We start from the raw sequence: 21,832 nt of genomic DNA, 5'->3' as shown, positions 1-21,832 counted from the left end.
GTGCCTGTGGGTTCTGGCTCCAGGCCAGTGCCCGCCCTGGGAGCTTGTTCCTGCTGCTCATTGGCTGCCTTCCTTGGCCCCCTCCAGGAGCTTGAGTACTGACAGCTGCTCCCTCCTGGTCGCCAGAGGAGGCCCCATGCAGGCCTGCCCTAGGTGGTATCTCAAAGAAGAGGAGAGAATCCCAGCAAAGTACTGGGAAGGTGGGGATGGGGTTCCACCAGCAAGCCCAGGGCCCGTGTGACTCAGTCAGCCAGGCCCCCTGCCTGTGCGAACAGCCTCCCACCGGCTCCCCTGCTCGATATTTCACACGCCTGCCAATTCCTCTGCAAAGAGCATGGGGGGCGGTCTGCCTGGAAAACTTCGTAGTGTCTTTGGGAAAGTGGGTGTTCGCAAAACTGCATAGAGTTGGTGAGGTCCCTGGCTCCCCCTGTGCCCCTTGCATGATAAGGGTTAGAAGGGGGGAAGGGGAAGAGTGGGAACAGTTTTCATGTGAGGGGGCACGTGCCAGCCTAGGTATATCCATCCATCTAAGGGCCCAGCCTTCATGAGGAAGCACATACGGGCTGTTAGGCTTCACGTTTTCCGGGCGCCAGGGCTGTGGGGTCTGGCGGTGGAGGAGGCCATGGGCTTTCTGCCGTCTCAGCAGTTTGGGGGGAAGGGTTAGCAGTGATGAAGCACCTGCCGCGGGGAGACATAATCACAAGCCGGTCATGAGCCCTACGAATCCTCACAGCAGCCCAACAAGTCAGCACCATGGTTATCCCCATTTATAGATGAGGAAACTGAGGCTGAGGAAGGCAAAGCACCGGCCAGAGGGCACAAAGCTAGAAGCCAGAGGAGGATTCAAACCCAGCTCTACTTGCTGCCAAGGCCTGGATGCTCGCACCTCCTGCCTGCCTGCCTCTAGAAGCGGCTCTCAAGCCGTCTGGAATTGGGCCCAGGGGCCAACTGCAGCCAAATCAGGGGTTAACAGCTAGTGACCTTCCTGCCCCAAGCCTGTCGAACACACCTTTGCTTCAGTCACCATGCAGTGGGGCCCAGCTCTCTCTCTGGTGGCCCCCCAGGACAGGTTGCCCCCTTGGGAGTACCCAGTGCCTGGGTGAGCCGCAGAGGAAATAAACCAAGGGGAACGGTCTCCTGGCTCCTTCTTTCCCCATGCGGGGAGCTATGGGCTCATTCCAAGCAGTGGTTGCTATGCAGCCTTGTTTATTCAAGGAGAGCCTGGCGGAGAGCAGGAGCACACCCAGGGCGGTGGCTGCCCCCAGCACCTGCCCAGACAGGAGGCCCGTGGCCTGGGGCCGCGAGGCTGAGCCCTGGCCAGCACAGGCCGGGTGTGGGGCCACCGTGTCCTTGCCTCCCTGGACGCACCAGTGGAGAGATCATGGAACCCGGATTCCCGCGGTGACAGGGGTTTAGCTTCTGGACCGAGCAGTCAGAGGTGATGTGTCCACCAAGCCTTTTGTAGGGGGAGGGGAATGGGAGGTGGGTCACGCACCTGAAGTCTTTGGAGGGGTGTCAAGGGCCTGTTCAGGAGCAAGGACGCAGGGTGCATTGGGAGGAGAGGCGCCATGCCATGAAAGGAGGCTGTGTGACTGTGGGGAGGTCCCTTCCTCTCTTTGGGCCATGCAGCGGCAGCTCTGGAGGAGGTGGGACTGCTGATCTCCGAGCCTGTGAGCCAAGGAAGGAGGGGCTGCTCTGGACTGTCCCTACCCTCAGCCATGCCCTCTGTCAGAGCTTTCTGATTTGGGGGTAAACTGCATGCAGCACAGACCCCCCACCACAACCCCCTGCCAGCCAAGGCTCTCTGGAGGTGCCAAGGCTGCCGGTGCCGGGGCCAGGTGGGGTGGCTCATGCAGTGGGGAGGCTCTGCACTCAGGGGCCTGGGGTTCCCGGTAAAGTGCAGGCCTTGGAGGGGCTCTGCTCTGGGTGGGAATTCCGGCCCCACCTCCTACTGGCTGTGTGAACTCAGGTTCTTCTCATTCTGAGCCTCAGTTTCCTGACCTGTAAGGGGGGAGCTGAACAGCTCTCCCTCAGGGCTGCTCATGAGGAGGGAAGATAGGAAGGAGGGCAACTGGAGCGGTAGCCCCCATGCCCAAGGGAAGCTACTTTTGTCAGTGCCATTATTATTGAGGAGACAATCGTGTTCCTTTCCCCAGCAGATTTCAGGCTTCTGAAACAAGGGTTTCGCGAACCCCTTCTTCAGGACAAGGACCCACGTTGGGTGGGGACCTTGCAGGCCTGGTATTTCTTCCAGGGACTGGAGGGGACTGGACGGGCTGTGCTCTGTTGGTGCATCCCTGAGCAGGGTCCTAGGGCACAGTGGTGCCCACCTCCAGGGGGGTGTGCAGGGTGAGCAACTGGGCTGCGCTCAGCTGGGCAAGCCCCATGTGGCTCTCCGGTGCACCCTGGCGGGGTGGGACCCCGCAGCCTTCCAGCCCCAGCCCAGCCAGCTCCCAGCACTGGTCCGTCTCAGCCCATGGAGCCCTGGCCTAGCAGATCTGAAGAAAGGAGAGTGTAGTGGGAACAAGTAATGGGGAGACGCCCAGCTGAGCTCTGGAGAGACCTCCTTCTGAAGGTCTCCTGTTGCCTCTGGGGACACCCCAAAAGCACCAGACTTTGCTCACCAGCATGCATGCTTGGAAGTTTATTATTTGCTTTAGACTCAACAGTTTGCAGACAGAGGAGTGCATAAAACTCACAGTGTAAAGAAGGATTATATAGTAATCCTGCCACCACCCAGGTCTAGAAACACTCATCTTCCTCTGAACTTTATGTAAACGGCGTCACACTTCACCGAGTCTTTGTGTCTGGCTTCTCTCACTGAGTGTTACCTGTGGGGTCTCCTGTGGTGCCGAGTAGGGCTGAGTTTGTTTTCTCTGCTGTGGAATATTCCACGGCGTGTTTACGCCATGATTTATTTCCCCATTTTCCTGTGGGGGTTGGGATTATTTTTAGTTTTCGACTGATATCAACAGAGCCACTACGAACATTGTCATCCTTCTGTCCTGGTTCACGTGTGCAAGGTTTTCTCTGGGCTAGTTACCTAGTGGAGTTGCTGGGCCTAGGGTTTGTACATCTTTCATTTTATGATAAAGCCAGGCCGCTTTCCCTAGCGGCCGCGCCCCCTTGCGCCTCACCAGCTGTGCCTGAGAGCGGTTCTCTCCGCCTGTCGTCTGCACCTGCCATCAGGTGTAATCTTAACTTCCGCCAATCTTCGCAGACCAGTGGTGGCATTTCATTCTGACTTAATTTGTATTTCCCTGATCACCACGTACCTGTGCTTGCCTTTCCTCTTCCCCGTTTTCCTTTGTTTTTGGGTGCGCCCTCTCCCCTGTCTCCTCTCCCATCTCCCTTGTTATGCTCAGTTTCCTGACCTTCCTTTTTCCCTCTGCCTTCCTGCCCCACTGTCCCCACTGTCCCTAGCCTCCCGCTCCTCTCCTTGGGACACCGATCTCTCATCCACGTGACTTCTCCGTCATTGGTCCTTGAGCACAGACCTGGGCTCCAGGGCAGCTGTCTGGAAGTCTGAGATTTCCACTTTGTCTCTGCTTCAAAATCTCTGGTTATCGGTTCTATTCATAGCTCTTCCTGGCCTTTGGATTTCCCTTGCACACAATCAGGACAGAAAAAAAAATGACCCTGTACAGAAGCCATTTCAGCTTCCCAGGCAAAACCTGGCACATGCCCTGGAGAGGCACATGGACTATTCTAGCTCTTGGTCAAGGTCAGTCAGCTTTCTCCTGCGGCCACTGGAGACGTCTGACGTCTTCTGAGCTTCCTGCAAGGAGGCGTTTGTTGAGAGCTCTCTCCTGGAAGTGACAGACATTGCGATGCTAGGCACGGACACATGACTTGGCTGAGACAGACTGGAAAAGATGTCTTTTCTTCCCAGTCACTTCTGGTACCTGTAAGTGGTCACAGGCTGCAGTGTGAAGGCTGGAGCTCCAGCCACTGGGCCCGGCTCCCCGAAGAGCCAAACCAGCAGGAGGCGTTCCCGGGCAGTGCACCGGCCGCTCTTTGCTTAGGACTCCCGCACTGTGGGCAGGCTCCAGGGCAACTCTGACCTTGATGGTGGGAACCTGTGCGTGGGCAGCAGCCCTGGCCAGCAGCTGAGCAATTTGGGCCAGGGCTTGATGCAAGGGTGCCCAAGCCTGCCAAGATCCTTAGTCCTGGGGAACGGGTGTCGCGACTCTGACAGGGCCCTGCAGTTCTGAAGTGACCATTTGGGGATGCCTTGCAGGGGACACGGGAGAAGGAAGCTTTCCTCACAGAAAGAGAGAGGGAGGGAGAGAGAGAGAGAGAGAGAGAGAAACATGGATGTGAGAGAGAAACACTGATTGGTTGCCCCGCCCCCTTGTACATGCCCCATATCCCCTGAAGTATTGTTATTTTGGGGATGCCCCTTGAATTATGATGTCCTTGTGCATTGCCCAACATGGACGATCAAACAGAGTAGCCTGCTGGTCTCCTGCCTTCCTTGTCTGAGAAACACAGCTTAAACAGAACTTCCTCCCACCCACAGGCTTCCCGTGTCTTCTAGACCAACAATTCTCATATTGAAATTCCTGGGGTGGGGGTGCTGCGGCTGTTTCGAATGGCACAGACCCCGACCCCTATGTGGCTCCCCGCTCCTCTCTCTAGCCTGCCCATCCCCCGCAAACCCACACCGCACTGTCACTAATGGAAGGCCGCGTGCCTCCGCTGTGTCTGTGTCGGGTGCAAAAACACTGCTCTGAGCTCTTGACCAGGAGGCCCGCCCTGGCCTGGCGGTTATGAGATGGGGGCGCTGACAATGAAAAGAGATCCCTGGGAGCGTTCCCCAGCTGGGAGGTGCTTGACCTGCCCGTCCCCACCCCCTTACCCAGGACCTGGCCCAGCCTGCCTGCAGACGCCTGCTCGCCCCAGGAAACGTGCCCAGTAAGGAGCATCCTGCTCCCTGGGGTGACTTCTCCCTTCCGCCACGCAGCCTCAGCCAGGCCGCTGGAGCTTCCTGCCCCAAAGGCTTTGGGAAAGGACATTCTCGCTCTCCTTGGACATCCGAACACACGTGGTAAAATAGTTATTAAACAAACGACAGTACTAAGAGCCACTGAGTATTGAGTACTTGCTAGTGGTCAGACCCAGTATTAAATGCTTTTCATATTCCATTGAATACTCTCAATAATTTTGTGACATAGACGTTATTTCCATTTTGCAGCTAAATAAAGGCTCGGAAGAATTTCGTAATGTGCCGTGTGCTCGGAGGTCAGCTGTGTGAAGTCCCATGGCCAGCAGACGATGGACGTTAGTCCAAGTCTGTCGATTTCTAAGCACAGACTCTGAAATATTGTGTTTTACCACCGAGAACAGAGGCCGTCAGCCTGGAGGCTGCCACTTAGTAGCTCTGTGTGGCCTTGACCTAGTTACCTAACCTCTCTGAGCCTTAATCTTCTTATCCATAAAACGAGGGCAACAGTCTCCCTTGTGGCTGTATTTCAATGGCATACTGTTTGGCAGCGCCTAGTCTGGTGCCTGGCACAGTATCACACAACTGAGAACCATTCGTTCCCCTTACTTAGCTTCTTCTCCATAAGACAGCCCAGAGAGATGTGGTTTGATCTCGATTTCTTCGTTCATTCATGCCACACACGGTTGTTGAGGTATGCTGTGTGCAGGCCCCTGTCGGCCCTTGCGCTGCATTCCTTTAAATTCCCTGGGGCCGTGAGCTGGCCTGCGCCTCACGCTGTCTGGAGGGCAGAGTGCTTGCAGGAGGTTGGCCACATCTGATCCCGTTGGCCCCGGGGCAGGGGAGCTGGTGGCAGCAGCCACCCGTGGACGTGATCCAGAGCTGGCCACGGGCCCAGGCAAGGACGGTTATGGTGGCGGGCAGGCTCATCTGTGCGCTGCCTTCCTGTTGGCCCTGTGCCAGCCACAGCTGGAGCCCAGAGGCTGAGTGGGGGCCCAGGGATGCCCCCTACAGAGGGTTTGGTGGGATGGGTACCATCTCCTGGGTTTGGGAGGAAGAAGGGAGGAAATCAGGCCTGCCGGGGCTGACAAACATAGAGGCATGAGGCTGGGGCTGGGTGGGAAAAGGAATAGAATCACTTGTTTTTTCTGGGGTTAGAATACACCTTCTTCTGAACCTTGGTCTTACCTCCTGCTTCATGGACAATATCACAGCCTTCCAGCTTGGCTTTTGTTGCCTCCCTGCCCGCTCCCTCTGGACCGCCTGGGCTGCTCTTCTCTCCACGCCCGAGGACTGGTGCCCTCCCCCGCTGGGCGATCCCCTGCCTGTGCCTGCGCCCTTTTCTCCGCCCCACCCATCAGCTCTGGGATCCTGCTCCACCAGTGCTCTTCTTTCCTTCCACATCTTCAGCCTTTCCCTTCTCCTGGCTCTTCTCTCCTCCAGTGAACATGCTCTAGTAGTTCCTATCCTTAAACACACACACACACACACACACACACAGAACAGACATGCAGATAACGCAAACTCCATCCACCCCTCATTCCTCTCCAGCTACCACCCAATCTCCTCCCTTTCTTGTCCGGCATTTCCAGAGTGGTTTCCACTCGCTGTCTCCACTTCCTGACCTTCCGCACTGTCAACAGGGACTTCCTGTGACCTCTGGGCCCTCCCGTGCACAGAAACTGCTCTCACCAACCTTCTGAATGATTCCCTAACAGTCACATTCAATGGCCCTTCCCAGTCCTTACCCCACCCAACCTCTCTGCGGAGCTGATACTTCACTCTGCGCTCTCCTGGCTGTCCCGGCACCCAGGCCCCTGCCTCGCTGCTCCCGGGCTGTCCTTGCTGTGGGCACACTCTCCTGGCTGGATCTCCTCATGGACGGCCTTGACTCCTGGGGTGTGGCTCACCTTTGGGGGACTGGGGCTCGAAGGCGAGTGTGAACGTGTGTGGGGGGACGGAGGAGCAACTTCTCTGTACCAGTGATGGTCCTAAATTATTTTTATACGTGACTTTATGTAATCCTGACAATTGTCCTTTATTAGGACTTTTTTTTTTTTCAGATGAAGAAACCAAAGAGGAATTAAATAAATTTCCCAAGTTAATACAAGAAGGGCAGGGACAGGTGTCCAACCCAGCTGTCCGACCCCAAAGCCAAAGTTCTAGGAGTCCCGGGGGTGCCATTCAGGAGTTGGGCATGTGGGATGGGAGAGGCTCCTGGATCTGAGCCTCTCTTCAGAGGGTATTTCCATGGGAGACATATTTTTGGGTTCAAAAATCTGGTTTATTAGTTGTGCTCATTTATTCTTTCTTTTCTTTGCTCACCTTGGTGTGAGTACTAACTATGGTTCCCACCAGACACATCTGAGAGAGGAGAACCCTGACTTTCTGGAGCCCATGTCGCTCAGAGGTCTCTGCAGGAGAGGTGGGCAGCGTCACCCCCACATGAAGAGAAGCTGTGGGGGCGGCAGCCCTGGGGGGGCAGGTGGGGCTGTGTCTCAGGACTGGGGCCTTTCTCCTCCTGCCCTCTGGGCCCTGACCCTTCCTCTCCACTCAGAGCCTTGCTCTTGCCCTCGCCCTCCTGTCCGAGGCCTGGTCACTCAGGGCGGGTCTCTGCCAGCTCCCTGGGGAGCAGGGTGGATATGGCGCAGGGCCCTGCTCCCTATGGGCTCTGCAAGGCACCGGGGCGGTCTGGATTTTGTCCTCGGGGCTGACATCCTTGACTGGGACAGTCCTAGTTTGCATTTCCTTTCCACTTGAAACCTGAGTCCCTTCTGTCACCTTTCTTCATTCCTGTGGTCCTGGTCACCACGGGACTGCTATAGCCATCGCTTTGGTGGAAGGAGTGGGCAGCATTCATTTACATCTGGCCGCCCCATTCCTGGAGCTGGAAAACTGAGGCCGAGGGTGGAGGGCCCGCCCAGCTGGGGCACTCCAGAGCATCGGGAGTGAGGACAGAACCCTGGTCCCCAGACCCCCTGCTGTTAGCCTTTTCAGTCAGCGCCTGGCTCTTCCAATAGGGAACAGCAGCTCCCAGGTGCCCAGAAGGGTGCTGGGTGCACATGGGGCTTAGTAAATTGTGCCTTGGGGCTCAGGCGTTAGGTGCTGTCCACACTAGACCCCAGGGCTTTGTCTACCTTTGGGCTGGAATTTCTGATTCTAGTTTTTGTACTTTGGACACAGATCTTTCAGTTCCTACCAGGGCCTGGGCCTGAGTGATTTCCTGGGAGGTGCCACCCATTGCTCTCACGTAAGACATCGGAGATGGTCGTTTGTCCACATGCAGCTGTAGCGCTCCCCTTGGGCAGGTGCCCGGGAGATCCTGCACTTTAGACCTTGAGGGCTGAGAGGTCAAAGGCATAGGCCCGGGCAGGGGGCAGGCCTACACATGGCTCTGCCTGCCGGGTTGCCCTGGCAGGCTGTGGAGGGGACCCAGGTTTCCCTCTGTACCGCTGCTGTCCCTCAGGGCATGGGGTAGTGTGTGCTCTTGGCTGGTGGCCATTCTGCCTGCGAAGAAGTTTGTGCCAGGCGTGGTGGGGGACAATCTTGTTGGAAGGCCCTTTGCCATCGAGGGGCCCCTGAAGCTCGTGTTCTCTGTACTCTCAGGCAGCTCCAACCTTTTCTTTAGCCTTCTGGAGAGTGCTCACTTTGGGGAAACTGAGACAGAAATAGCCACTTTGATGGCTGAAGGCGAGGAATAGGTCTGGGGTCGTATGGTGACGTGAATCTGAGCTGTGCCGCCCGGTGTCTGTCCATCCTCTTTGAGCGTCAGGGTCACACAAGGGTTAAGGGAAAAACCAAACAGACCCCTGTGGCCTGCTCCCTAGAAGACTGTTTCAGTAGGAGCCTGAGGTTGGGCCTTGGAATTTGTCATTTTAATCAGTCCCCAGGCGATTCTGAGCTGTAGCTGAGGCTGTGAGCAGAGCTGTAGCTAAATATCGCTTGTCTACATGTAATTTGCATAGAAAATCTGCCCCCAGAGCCAGGACTCCAGCTTGTTTGCTTAAATTCAGCTGTGGAAGGTCTGTCCTCTTCTGGAACATTCTTGCTGGCTTCTGCCGGAAGCAGCTGCCTTACCCATCTCCTGTCTCTTTCCCAGCCCCCTGGGGCAAGGGGCAGGGTGTTGGAATGTGCAGGTGAGAACCTTCTGCCCCCTTGCTCAGAGAGGTGCTGTGACTCCCGGCCATTGCTGGCTGCTGCTCGCAACCATGTGGCCAACTCCTTCTCCCTGTAGTCAGCAGACAGGGGCCTGTGTCTCCCCCCACCATCCTGCCCCCACCCTGTTGTGAGGAAAACTCTCTGCAGACAGAGAACCGGAGCGGCTGGAAGTCCTAAGTGGTGAGACCAGACACAGGCTGGGCCGGCGCCTCTGTTTGGCAAGAAGCATTACCAGGACCTGCTCTGTCCCCTGGGGCCTGGGTGGGGCTGGTTCCCAGCTGGAGGGCAGGTTCTCTCAGTTCCTGAGATGGGATTTCTTGCTCAGCCAAAGGGAGTTGGCACTGCATCCTGCCCTGTCCCCAGATGATACTCGAAGGAACTACCCTCGAAGGAGCTACCCTCGAGTAGAAATTGGTGGCCTTTTAGATGTAGACGTGGCCTTTACCCCGGTTTTGTCACTGATCCGCGCTGGCCACCCATCTCCCTATCTGTCAAGGGAAAAGTGCTCACCTTCATCTCTGCAAAGAATTTATGACATTTATGAAGTCACACAGAGTCTGCGGTGAGACCCTTGTCACGAGGAGAGTGAAGTTAGGTTGAAGGGGAGGGCTGATGGCTGGCCCTGGAGGTTGAAGGGAGGCTGGGAGGAGGCTCGGAGGGGTCAAGGCTTGGCTTGGCAGCGAGGTGAGAACGAGGGCCAAGAACTTCAGGCAGGTGGAGACAGGTACGCCCTGAAAGAAAGCTAGAGAGCTGGGTCCTGGGAGATGCCACCAGATACCCGGGTGATGATCGGGATTGAAGAGCTCGACCTTCATCGTGGACTCCCCAGGGCATCCGGCGGAGTAACGGTTGCTGCAGAAAACAGAAACTGACTGAGAAACGAAGTGTCAGGCCCCCTGACAGATTCCTCCGTCCCTGTGGCCCCAAGGCACCTGCGTCAAAGCCAGGTGTGTGGCTCTCCTTGACACTCTTCGTGAAGGCGTCTGCCCATAGGCACGCGGCCTTGGCAGTTGGAAACTTTGAAGTGTTCAAAGAAGCCAAATGTCAGAAAAGAACTGTCCTCTAGCAGATTTTACTGTAGAATGCTTTATTTAGTTCCTGACAGGTGCTCCGGGAAGTGTTTAAAAAGCATTTGTTATCTGCGCGCTGACTTCTCTTTGCCCCTCCCCGCCAGTGGTCCCTGGATGTTTGCGGGTTGGGGCCCTTGGAGAGCTGTACTCACGGCCAGAAAGTAGCCGCTGCCTCTGGACAGCCTCCCAGGCACCTTCTCCACGCAGGGCATGGGCAACCGTGACACTGCCCCACCAGGTGAGAGGCATCAGCAGAGGCCGTGGGTCAGGGTCTTCCCTGGACTCTCCTGGGGACTGAGCTCTGCTGGGCAGATGTAGCTGGCTCTCCATGGGCTAACGCAGGCCCTCTGGCTCAGCTCGGCTCGCTGTCTGAGGGCTCCCAGGCCTGGGGAGGGGCTCGGAATGTTCTGGGGAGGCGGCCAGAGCTCTGTCTCCTGTCTGAGCTGGTGGGCCAGCTGAGGGGCTGCCCCCTTCTGTGGTGGGAGAACGGGGATGCGTAGAGGACATGGGGCTGGGCCCTCAGCAGGGGGCTGTGTGTCCCCATTTCCTCAGATGACAAGATAGAACAATGGGAACTGTGCGGCTGGCTCAGCATCAGGAGATGGGCTCCAGGCCTGGTGCTGACTCTAGGAGCCGGCTGTGTGAGCCTCAGTTTCCCTTGGAGAGTAAGGAGTCAACGGGCCCTATCCCGATGGAATGGGTGTTTGTGGGGTGAAGCGCCGCTGTTCCCTGGAGAGGCTGGAGCAGAAGCCAGGTGCCCACTTGGAGGCAGTGCAGGGCCCCCAGGGACGGAGTTGGTCAGGGAGCGAGGGGCTCACTGAGCCCAGGGCAGAGCACCCCGGGGCTTCAACACATCAGAGTGAAAGCCGCTGTTTAACTTAGCGCTGCACCAAGGTCCACGGGCACTAGTTCCGTGTAGGGACGTGGGAGGCGCTGCAGGCTTCAGAACACTCTAGAAGTCTAGAAATAGAATGAAGATGTGATTGTAAGAACCCCTGGTCCTGTTCAATGCTCTTGTTTTACTGATCTGGGAACCAAGGCTCACAGAAGTCAACTTACTTCCCCAAGGGCATGCAGGGGACAGAATCAGGATGGGAGCCCAGACCCCTGACTCCTTGATTAGGAAGCTTGCACCTTGCGGTGGGTGTGCTGGGTTTTTGCCTTTGCAGGGGCTTCTCTGGGTGGTGGGTTAGGGCCCCATGTGTGGTCCCAAGGTGTGTGTGGGAGGGGCCAGCCACAAAGGGGCAGGATTGTTGGTTCAGTTTGCAAACATGTAAGTGCCCACCGGGCTCAGGCACTACAGAGATGAATAAGGACCAGGTGGGGAGCAGTAAGGAGGGCAGAATCCAAGATGGAGGGGGGCCTGGGTGCTGTGGGAGCGCAGAGGAGACGCAGGGCTTCTTAAAGGAGCCTGTGCTTAGCTGAGTCTCCCCTCCTGTTGATCTGACTCTCAGCTCAGGGGTCCTGCCCCAGGGGGCTCCCACCCCCCACACTGTTATTGCTGGTTACTGTCGTCCCTGCTCCAGACATCGGGCACCCCTGAGGACCTAGTTAGCCCTGCCTGTGTGGTATCCCCAGGGACTGTGAGGGGCTGAGGGCCTGACGGAGAAGCTGCTAACAAGCATGTGCAGTGGAGGCCCATGGTGCTGGCTGCTGAGCAGGGGGCTTAGGAGAGAAGGGGAAGGGTCTGTGTAGGACCCCCGAGGAGGTGCTCGGGCCTCGCAGGAGAGGTCAGTGGAGCAGGTAATGGGTCTTTCTACACTGCCACTGGGGTCAGGGGTCAGAGCCAAAGACACAGCTTAGGGGGTCACTGTGTGAGGGTGACAATTAAAGGCATGACGATGAAGAGGTGGCCCAGTGAGAGCAGCTAGTGTGAGATGTGCAGGGGACCGAGGTGGGGGGAAGGGAGCCCATGAGGAGGCTGCAAAGGGGTGCGGGGTGGTGGGTTTGGAGCCAAGCTAAGAGGGAGAAGGCAGACAGGGTGTGAGGAGAGGGAGCAGCCGGGCAAGAGGCTGGGAATAGTGGAATGGGGTCATGGGCTTTGGGGGGGACCATGGTGCCCTGGCCCGCTGGGCTGGGGGTGACAGGGCCAGGCTCTGATTTGGGGGGATGGGCCGTAGAGACTAGAGGGACAGAGTGATTGGGGCAGCCTGTTCCCCAGGGCTGGTCACGGAGGACTCTAAAATGCCACTTTCCTTGCAGTTCTGTCCCCAGCCAAGGTGCTGGCTCCAGTGGCGGTGTACTGTGGGAGTGTCCCTCGGACCAGCTCCGGACCTGGTGCACTCCCAGGTGGGAGCCGCGACTCCAGTCTGCAGGCTGATGGAGAAGGTGAGATGGGAGGACTTGGCCTGGTGTCTCACCAAGTGGCTTTCAAGTGCCCTGGTGACCTTTTTGGGGCCCTTGGGCAGAGAACGTGGGGCTCCACCTGGCAGCTGCCCAGTCAGGGCCGGTGCTGCAGAGCAGGTATGGGGCTCATCCCTGCTGAAAATGCCTCGATTTTAGGTGGGCTCTTTTAATTCTGGGCCTCAGGGGATGGAGGTGGACAGAGGGAGACCCTCAGAGGGGATCTCAGCCTGTGCCCGGCTCTCCTAGAAACCCAGGGGAAGCCCTAAGAGCCCCCACGAAGACAGACTCTGCTGTCCCTGCAGTTCCAGTGTTTAGATGGAGAATCTGGTCTGATGACTTGTCCTCTTTCAGGCCAGTCCCCTTACAGGCCTGGGGCTGGCTCTGAGTTCAGCTCTCCTCGGGTCTGGTGCCAGCGCCAGGCCAGTACTGGTGGTCTGGCATCAGGGTCTCGCGTTTACATCAAGGTGCTCGGAGAAGAGCTGTAGGTGTGACTGAGATTGTACAAGCAGATGTTTGTGTGCTCCCTGCCGCTCCCTCACCCCACCGGGGTCCAGGCTCCTTCAAGGCCTACTTCAAACACTTCGCTTCCTGAAGCTTTTGCAGGTCCTCCCCCGTCTCCCTCTACGCGCACCAGGAGTCTTGTTGCTGTCTCTCTGTGGCACGTCTCACATCTTAGCCTGTAATGAAGCCACTTAGGAACATATCTTATTTCTCTAATAGATTGAAAGCCCTTTAGTGATAAAGGCTGTGGTTCACACAAGTGGAATATAAATGAGATGCAGTTCTACGTTTTGCTTTATTCCTACACAAGCTGTCATAAGGGATATGCTGGGCGGAATCCTAAAATGAGATAATATGCACTCTAAGATCCTAGAGAAAAGAGAAAACTCTGGGGAGTTACCAGGTAGCAATTATGTTGCAGAACAATATTGTTAAAATGTTTTAATGCCGAACAAAGAAAAAGATTCAGAAATTTTGAAACCTCACAAAGGCTCTGCTATATCTCGTCTATGTGTTCTCATGATAATAGCATAATTATTTTTGAATAATTTGTCCTATGGTAACATAGTAAGAAAAGAACCTCCATTAAAAAAAAAAAAAAGAGCGTGCCTCTCACGTGTCTGAATCTCTAACCATCAGCACACAGTAGATGCTCACCGAGTGTTTGTTGGAGAGTGATTGGATGAGCTAGTGTCTGTGTGGGAGTGTGATTTGTTCCGATTCGCGTGAACGACCCTCCTCTGTCTGTGTCGGGTGTGTGGGGCACTCGGGAGTGAGTGGGCTGGGTCCTGGAGATTGGTGGGCGGTGGCCCCTGGGCAGAAGGCCTTCCCTAAGGATTTGTGGCCCCTAGACTAGGTGCTAGGACAGGCTCCACGTCAACTCCCCTTTTCACCCTCTAGTCACCTCAGGACATGGGTCTTATTCAGGATAGGGGCTTCCTAGACACGGGCAAATGAAAGAATCGATCCAGGAAGTAGCTGAAGCATCGAGGGGTGGGCTCCTGGGCAACTGGCTGGTGGTTCCCAGGAGGTAGCGCCAGAGAGTTTGCTGGCGCCCTGTGCCACCCTGCGCTCCGTGTGCCAAGGCACTCTTGCCTCTGTTCCCCTCAGCTTCCCTCCAGCCCACGCCCAGCGTCCTCCTGGAGAAGCCCTCACAGCTCTTGAGTGGGCGTGGGGACCCTGGCCGCCTCAAGCTGGGTGCTCCCCTGAAAGGCTGGCAGGCCAGGAATGGCCACCCCAGGAACCTCGGGGCCCTGTCTCAGGGGCCCCACTCCCTGGTGCCCCTCCCCTCGCTGGAGTCAGAGGCCAGCAGTGTGGCCCGGGACACCACTCAGATCAAGGACAAGCTCAAGAAAAGGAAGCTCTCGGAGGGCTTGGCAGCCTCTACCCAAGGTGAGCCTTGGGCCCTGCCTACCCACCTTCCACCCACCCCAAGCCAGCCTCTGAATTACTCCCCACTCTCTGAGCTCCTGGGACTAACTTCTTCCCCATCCCCACCCCATACAGCCTCTCTGGATCCTGGGGGAGGCCCCAAAGGGGTTCCCCTGAGGAGTGCCATCCCCCGGGCTACCCCTCAGAGGCTGCTGAGAGTGCCCAGGCCGATGCCTCCCATTCAGAGCATCCCGACCACCCCTGAGGCCAGTGGAACCAAAGAGAGGAGCCTGGACCAGCCTGGGAGCAGCCAGGGGCCCCAGGAGAGGAGACCCAGTGTCCAGAAGGTAAGGAAACTCGGCTACTCTGAGTCTTGCCTCTCTGTCCCTCTGTCTTTCCTCCCATCCTTTATCAACCCCTGTTCCCAAGCCCAGAGGTATCTCAGGGATGTGGATGAACCAGAGGGGCTTGGGGCCTCATCGCATCTTCCCCACAGCAGCCAACACTGTTACTGCTGGCCTGGGAGCTCCAGGTGGCTGCTCCCGAGTTCCTGAGGCTGTGTGACCATCTGTCCTTGGTGGCCCCAGGCCTTCTCGGGTCTAAATGTTCCAGAATCCCTCATGCTTCTGAGCCTTCCCACGTTAGGCAAGGGAGTGCGGCAGAAGGGGAAGAGTGCTGGGGGATGCCTCAGGGGTTTGGGCTCTGGTTTCTGCTCTACTCCTCACTGGCTGTGTGATGTTGGCCACGTCAGTGCCCTCTCTGGGCCCCAGTTTGCACATCTATAAAAAGAGCGGGTTGGGCCAGCTTTTGAAGGCCCCTTCCTGCTCTGATGTTCTAGGATTTTTCTGCAATGAGAGGAACAGGAGAATATTAATAACAGTAGACAGGGCTGGAGCAGGGATGAGGGGACCCTTGACCAGTCTGTCACTGGAGCGGTCAGGGGGCTCTCAGGACTGAGCTCTCCGGGGGTCCCGGGGTGATGTGGAAACCGGAGGCCACTTCCCAGCACCGCCGCCCAGGTGGCTCTAGATAGCAGTGACTGCTCTGTGTGAGGGGCCTAGGAGGCGGGTGTCTGCAGGGGTTTCTTTCTGTGGACCAGAGCCTTCCCCACCTCTGTCCCCAGGTGCAGATCTCCCAGCAATACCTGCACTGCAGTGACCAGGAGATGCACAAGTCACTCGGGGGCATTGTGATCCCACCCATCCCAAAGGCAAAGGTACCCGCAGGGACCTCCTCCTGCACACCTGGCCCCCTCCCCAGCCTCTTGCCTCCAGGCCAGGATGTCCTCACTGGCCCGAGGGCCGCCCCCACACGGTAAGCAGCTCTAAGTCAAAACCACCTTGATATCCTCTCTCCTTCTATCCCCCCAAGACCTGCTTGGGGTCCCCATGGCTGACCCTCCATGCCAGGGTGGAGCTCTGGGCACCGGGTGTGGGAAGGGCAGGGCTCCCACCCTCGAGCTGGGAGGCTGCAGCGCTGTTACCCTGCTCTGACCCTTCACTCCCCGTCCTCTCTCTTCCTGGTGTGTGTGTGGTTGCTGCCGTGATGGATAAAATGCAAGTTATTTGAAAGTTTGATTGAATTCATGGTAGCCCTTTGCTATTATTATATATTCTCTTAACAAATGGATACCAAAAATGCAAGCATTGTTATGTGTTTGAGGCTGCAGGCAGGCGGTAGTCCACAAAACTTTGAAAGGGTTTTCATACCCCCAAAAAGGTTGGGTGCCAGTAGGGGAGAGGATCCTGTGTTGTAATGAACTTGGGTTTATGGAGTGTCAGTGGGACAGACAGTGCTCTGCTGTGGACAGGCACACACGTGTGGTCAGTCCTGAGTGAAGGTGGAGTGTGTGTGTGCATGAGGGAGGGAGAGAGGGAGAGAGGGAGAGAGAGAGGAGGACTCATGGCCTCGCTTCCCCAGCACAGGTCATGGTCAGGTCAGTTTCCTGCTGTGACTTACTTCTCTCCCCTTTCACTGGGGCCTGATGTACTGACTTCTTCCATTTCCCTCACGCTCTTTACTCTCTAAATCTCTCCTGCTTCCTTCCCTCTGTCCCCGTGTCCCCATCTTTTCCCCCGTTGGAGTGGGAAGCTGTCCATGGACCCGCTCCTGGATTTGAGCACTCTGCCTGGCTCTCACCATGGCCTGCTCTACCACCTCTGCTTCCCCCACCGTCCGTCAGACGTCCCTCCTCCTTTCCTGCTTGGACGTCTGCCCCTTCTCCCCTGAGAGGCATTTTCAGGGGCTAGAATGACTCTGTGGCTCCAGACCAGTGGCCGACACATTGCTCTGAGCTGTTGGTGCCCTTGAACTCTCCTTCTTCCCCTTCCTTATGTCTGCTTCTCCACCTTCCAGGCATCTTCCCATGTGCCCTCATCCATCTCTTAAAGGTGGCCATTTCTGAAATTCCTTCCAGGGCCCTGTCTCCAATCTGTTTGTCCTTCCCTGGGATCTTTTCTGTGTGGGTAGCTTCCATGCCCTGGCTGTGCCCTGAGGCCTCCCCAGAGTCAAGCTCTGTGCTCCACCCTCCTGCTGGGCATCCTGAGTCCTCATGGCTGATGCATATCCAGCCCTGGGGGTGGGGGGAGGGAGGGGAGCAGGAAGGGAGGATATGCCACCATCAGGGCAGCACTCCTGAGCACCTCCTGTCTCCCCCAACTGCCTCCCTCCCACGACCCCTGACCTCTGACTTCCACCAAGGAAGTCAGGCATCATCCTCTGTCCTCCCGTTTTGGTACCATCTTTGACTCTTGCCCCTACTGCCTGCTGTTCCCAACAGATCACCACATCCACCAAGTCTTTCTGGAACAACAAGAAAAAGACAGAGCTCCTGCCTCTCCCTTGACCCTGCCTTTCCTCTCAGTTCGCACTTATGGATTTCCTCCCCCTCCCCCATAGCTCCGAACCTGTCTTCTTGCAGCCCTTTGGCCCTGCGTTCTAATCTTTTGTGTTTACCCCTTACCCCATACACCTCGCCCATGCACTTCACCTGTGTTGACTTCCTGGTGCCAGCAGCTTAAAGATGAGTCTCACTGGTCTGCCCTTCGAGGTGCCCCAGCTTACCACTCCACACCCTTTCTCTCCTGCTGCTCTGCAGGAGCCTCCCACCCACCAGACCCCCTGTGGACTTGCTGAGCCCTGAATGGCACCTCCCTCTCTCTGTCCCTAAAGCTCCAACCCAAGCTCTTCACCCTCCCCCCCAACCCCCCATTCAGTTCCTACTGTTCATCAAGCCCCAGCTCCAGTTTGGCCCTCACTAAGGCCAAACTGGAGTGAGGAAGGCCTCGTTCCAAGGCCTTCCCTGCCTTCCTTGGGGTGGTAAGGAGGGAGGCATTTTCTCTGCAGGGTCCACCCACTATAGAGCCCCTGGAGGGCCTGCCCGCAGCCTTTCATTGATTTGCTCAACTTTCATTTGAACCCATTCTGTTCTTTAACTTGGAGCACTGTAGTGCAGGGGCAGGGGCCATATCTCGAAATCCCTGCGGCTCCTATGCTGCCAAGCTCAGCACCTGCCGTGGGTTGTCGCATCATAAAGATCTGCCCACCTGCTGTCAGGATGGGACACGGCCTTCTCCGTGCTGGCTCTGTGAGATGCTCTAGCAAATGGGTGGGGAGGAGCCTAGTTAATTCTTTCACCCATCCATCCATTCATCCGTCTATCCTTCCATCCATCCTTCCACCGACTCATCTGCCAGGTGCTGCAGAAAAAAGGCCAAACCAGTCCTGACATCTCTATTGTAGTCGCTCATGAGGGAGATTTATAAGTAAACCTTTGCCTGGAGGTGCTAAGGGCTAAGACAGAAATCTGCTTGTCACTCTGGGGAGCCCAGTGGCAGACGATCTCAATCAGGCTGGGAAGACTTGGAGAAGGTGAGGCCCAAGCTGAGTTTTGAAGGCTGTGGTAGAGTTTTCAAAAAGGAGAAGTGGGAGAGATGTGAAGGAGGAGTGACCGAGGCATTTAGGGAGCTGTAAGTTTCTTCTGACTGCCATGGTCTCCTGGGATAGGGGTCCCTTGGGTCTGGGTGGGCACTGGAGTGTGCTCTCCTCCTGTCTGTCCTCCGGTCACCCCAGCCTGGGTCATTCTGCTGAGTGAGTCCTCTGAGGTCAGCACACAGGATGTCGATCCCAGCCCTTTTGTTGTGGTTGTTACCCTGGTCAAACTCCAGGGGGTCCTGGTGTCCGTGCAGTTCCCCACGAGACGAGAAAAGCCACGTTGGATAACATGCACCTGGTCCTTGTGGAGTGGAAGCTCTGGGGGTGGGGGGAGCAGGGATCGTCTTTTGATTTATTGACACTCTCTCCTCCCAGGGTCTAGAACAGTGCTCAGCACAGAGTAGATGCTCAGTGCGGGGCTAATTGAACAAATATCTGTTGAGTGAGCCCTGGCTGGTGTGGCTCAGTGGATTGAGCCCTGGCCTGCAAATCAAAGAGTCGCTGGTTCGATTCCCAGTCAGGGCACATGCCTGGGTTGTGGGCCAGGTCCCCAGTGGGAAGTGTGCAAGAGGCAACCACACATTGATGTTTCTCTCCCTCTCTTTCTCCCTCTCTTCCCCTCTCTAAAAATAAATAAATAAAATCTTTAAAAAACCCCAAGTATCTGTTGAATGAGTAAATGGTGCTGCCTATTGAAAACATTAACAATGAAAACCGGCACTGGAGTGCCTACCCATTCTCTTCCCTTGGGCAGTTTGGGATTGAAGCTCTAAGACAAACAGTAGGGATTTCTCATCAGCTGCGAAGGGGGTCAATCCCTCTTGCGGTACATGGGAGGGGGCTTTAGGGGTCAGGCTTTTATGAATGGGGACAGTTTGAAGGACTTGAGCTCAGCCTGCTCTGAGCTGGGAGGAGTTCATAATGGGGGTGGGCTTCCTTTAAGACGGAGCAGTTTCTGTACTGATTGGCTTCCTGGGGAACTGAGGGTCCATGCAGCCAGGAAATGGGGCTCCGATCTGTGTCTGGAAACCCAGGCTGACCTTGAGTTTGTGGAAGGAGCTGTATTACTGTAGCTTTGAACCCCTGGCCAAGAGCCTCTTTACAGGGCCCCCTCCACAGAGTCCCCCACCTCGCCTGTCACCCTGTCCTCGAGCTACTTACTACCCCGTGCTCCTTTTGGCAGCAACTTTCCCTTGCCATTGCTCACAGTGCTTTTTTCTCCCCCATTCTTTTAAGATTGGTTCGGGAGAGTGGGCCTCGGGAGAAGACCCCTAAATCTCTGGGTACGTACTCTCCACATGCACCCCCACTTGTCATTCAAGTCTCGGTTTCCTGTGCTGAGTCATGGGGTCAGAATTAGGGCCAGAAGAGACCTGGGAGCTGCCGGACCCAAGCCACTCACTTCTTGGATGGGGACGCTGATGTCAGCTGTTGTGCCACACTGGTGTCCCCTGCTGTGCCCGTGTGGTGATGAGCACCAATGTGAGGGGCTTCACAAGGACCCAGCTGAGAGAGGAGGCACTGTCCCCGTTTGGCTGAAGGAGGGACGACTGAGGCTCAGGGAGCCAGACCTGGTCCTGGTCTCAGGGCGTGGAAGGCCGCCAGCCCATCACATTGGCATGCGGGCCCATGGCTCTGAAGCTGTACACCGCGTGGCTGGCCCCGCACCATGTTAGGCAGGTGGAGGAGGGTATTCCTCTCCAGACAGAGAGGGAAGTTCAACCACACCCCACAAGCCCCTAAGTGAGCCAGGCGGTTTCAGTGTCAGGGGAATAGGGCTAACGGGGCTGGAGGGAGGCAGGGAGACAGGCTTAGACGAGGGAGGAGGAGGCTCTCCACCCTGGTGACCCATCTGGGGAGAGGTGGACGAGGTGGCCCGAAGCCGAGCCCTGGGCAGGTTAGGTGAGGGGACCTTAGCAGAGCACCCTGAACCTGGCCTCACCGGCAAGAGGGGTGGACTCCTAGTCCAGCTTCCTGGCAGGCCACTCGTAATCAGCTCAGCAGGTGGTCAGCTGGTGAGGTGCAGGCTGTGGCCCAAGAGGCCCTCAGGTCAGGACGAGCAGCTGGGCCCGGGAGGCAGGCCTGTCACAGAAACCTCTGTGGCAGCTGTGTGCCCCGCTCCCAGGATGGGCTGTGGTGGGTGAGCTCGGGAGTCTGGTGTGATGTGCCCTGCCAACCCAAGTATTCCCCAGAGACAACCCCGAGAGTGCTGGTGTGGGGACTTGGGGCAGGAGACCCCGGTCTGTGACCACTCCCTCGTCTGCCCGACTACCTGTTGTTTGAGGAGCCAGGTCCCCACGGCCTGCTGGCAGGGGCAGGCTGCTTGGACAAGGCTTTCTAGGGTGTGTCCTGGAGGTGTAGGTGAGGAGGGGGGATTTAAAGCAGCAACATCCTTATAGGGCTCCCCGATTGCTGGGGGTAATACAGCCCAATACATGTAATGCCCCTGGCACAGAGGGGCTCACGTGGTATTGTCTGAAGCTGAGGGCTGCCCCAAACTCATGGCTTCCTGCAGTCCTCGCCCTGGTCAGCCGGCACCAGGGCACCTGTGCCCTCAGCCCTGCCCCCTACTTCTGGGCAGACGGAAGGCTAGCCAGCCCCTCGTCCTCCTTGGCCATTGATCCTTCCCCAGGGCCTTGGGTGCTCCTTGCACCAAGCAGAGGGAACCTTCACAGAAGACACAGGCCGGGCAGAGGGCCACAGTGACCTGGGGACCCCATGGGGCCCCAGACTCAGATGTCCTTTCCAGCCTCAGGCAGCCGCAGAAGGTGGCCCCCATCCCAGCAGGCCCCTGATTTGCAGGTTCACCCAAGGGTGGTGAGCTCCAAATTTTGTGAGCCGGAGAAACTGGTTAACATTTCTGTCATTGAAAGACAACTAACGACCCTACCCTTGCCCTGCTTCCACAATGAGAAATGTACTTTTAAAGTCACTCGAGGGGGGAAATGTGGAATGACGAAGAAATGCTGTGGATTGATGTCATCTGGCGATGAGTCTGTGTCCCAGTGGCATCTGAGGGTCACTGGTCCCAGCTGTCCCAACTGTGACATGAGGGGACTGGGTCAGCTCTCTGATCCCTTCATGCTGGGTCGCAGTTTCAGACAGGTGCAGCTGGCATGAGATGGTCAGTGGGCTCGTTTTGTTTTTTCCTGAGGTGCCGACCTCCCAGGTAAGATGGATTTATATTCTCAGGAAATATCTTAAACCGCTTTGGTAACAGGTCAGATGGCCCTGTGTCTTGCCAGGCTCCCTCCCCGCCTTCCCTGTGTTAGGATGAGGTGTGCAGTAATTACTGAGTGAATGGATGAACGGAAGGAGGAGGAATTGGTCTCTGGACAGCCTGTGCCATGCCTGTCGGGGCATCTCTGCCCAGTGAATTTACTGTGGGTCTTTCTCCATCCAGGACGTGTTGGGCAGAAGAATTGAGGGTGGGGGGCTTAGGCACTAAAATGTCACATTAGTCACAGGGTCATGGAGCCTCAGGGCTCCCCAAAGGGACAGCTGCTGG

General features: G+C 56.7%; 1 protein-coding gene across 2 annotated transcripts in view; it reads left to right on the top strand.

Moving 5' to 3' along the window:
- Positions 1 to 1,227: 1,227 nt before the first annotated feature.
- TOGARAM2 (TOG array regulator of axonemal microtubules 2) overlaps positions 1,228 to 21,832 on the top strand; it is a 48,504-nt gene continuing 27,899 nt past the window's right edge. For both annotated transcript variants that reach the window (XR_008426930.1, XM_024553089.3), the window contains exons 1-7: positions 1,228 to 1,438; positions 10,278 to 10,411; positions 12,376 to 12,501; positions 14,131 to 14,412; positions 14,527 to 14,738; positions 15,515 to 15,705; positions 19,561 to 19,607. Coding sequence is in view for 1 of the 2 variants with exons in the window: in XM_024553089.3 (XP_024408857.3) it covers positions 10,384 to 10,411; positions 12,376 to 12,501; positions 14,131 to 14,412; positions 14,527 to 14,738; positions 15,515 to 15,705; positions 19,561 to 19,607 (886 nt within the window). In the remaining variant the exon portion in view is untranslated. The remainder of the gene's footprint in view (positions 1,439 to 10,277; positions 10,412 to 12,375; positions 12,502 to 14,130; positions 14,413 to 14,526; positions 14,739 to 15,514; positions 15,706 to 19,560; positions 19,608 to 21,832) is intronic.

This window comes from Desmodus rotundus, chromosome 5, assembly GCF_022682495.2.
Source record: "Desmodus rotundus isolate HL8 chromosome 5, HLdesRot8A.1, whole genome shotgun sequence".
Taxonomy (NCBI): domain Eukaryota; kingdom Metazoa; phylum Chordata; class Mammalia; order Chiroptera; family Phyllostomidae; genus Desmodus; species Desmodus rotundus.
This window is presented reverse-complemented; position numbering and strand designations above follow the sequence as displayed.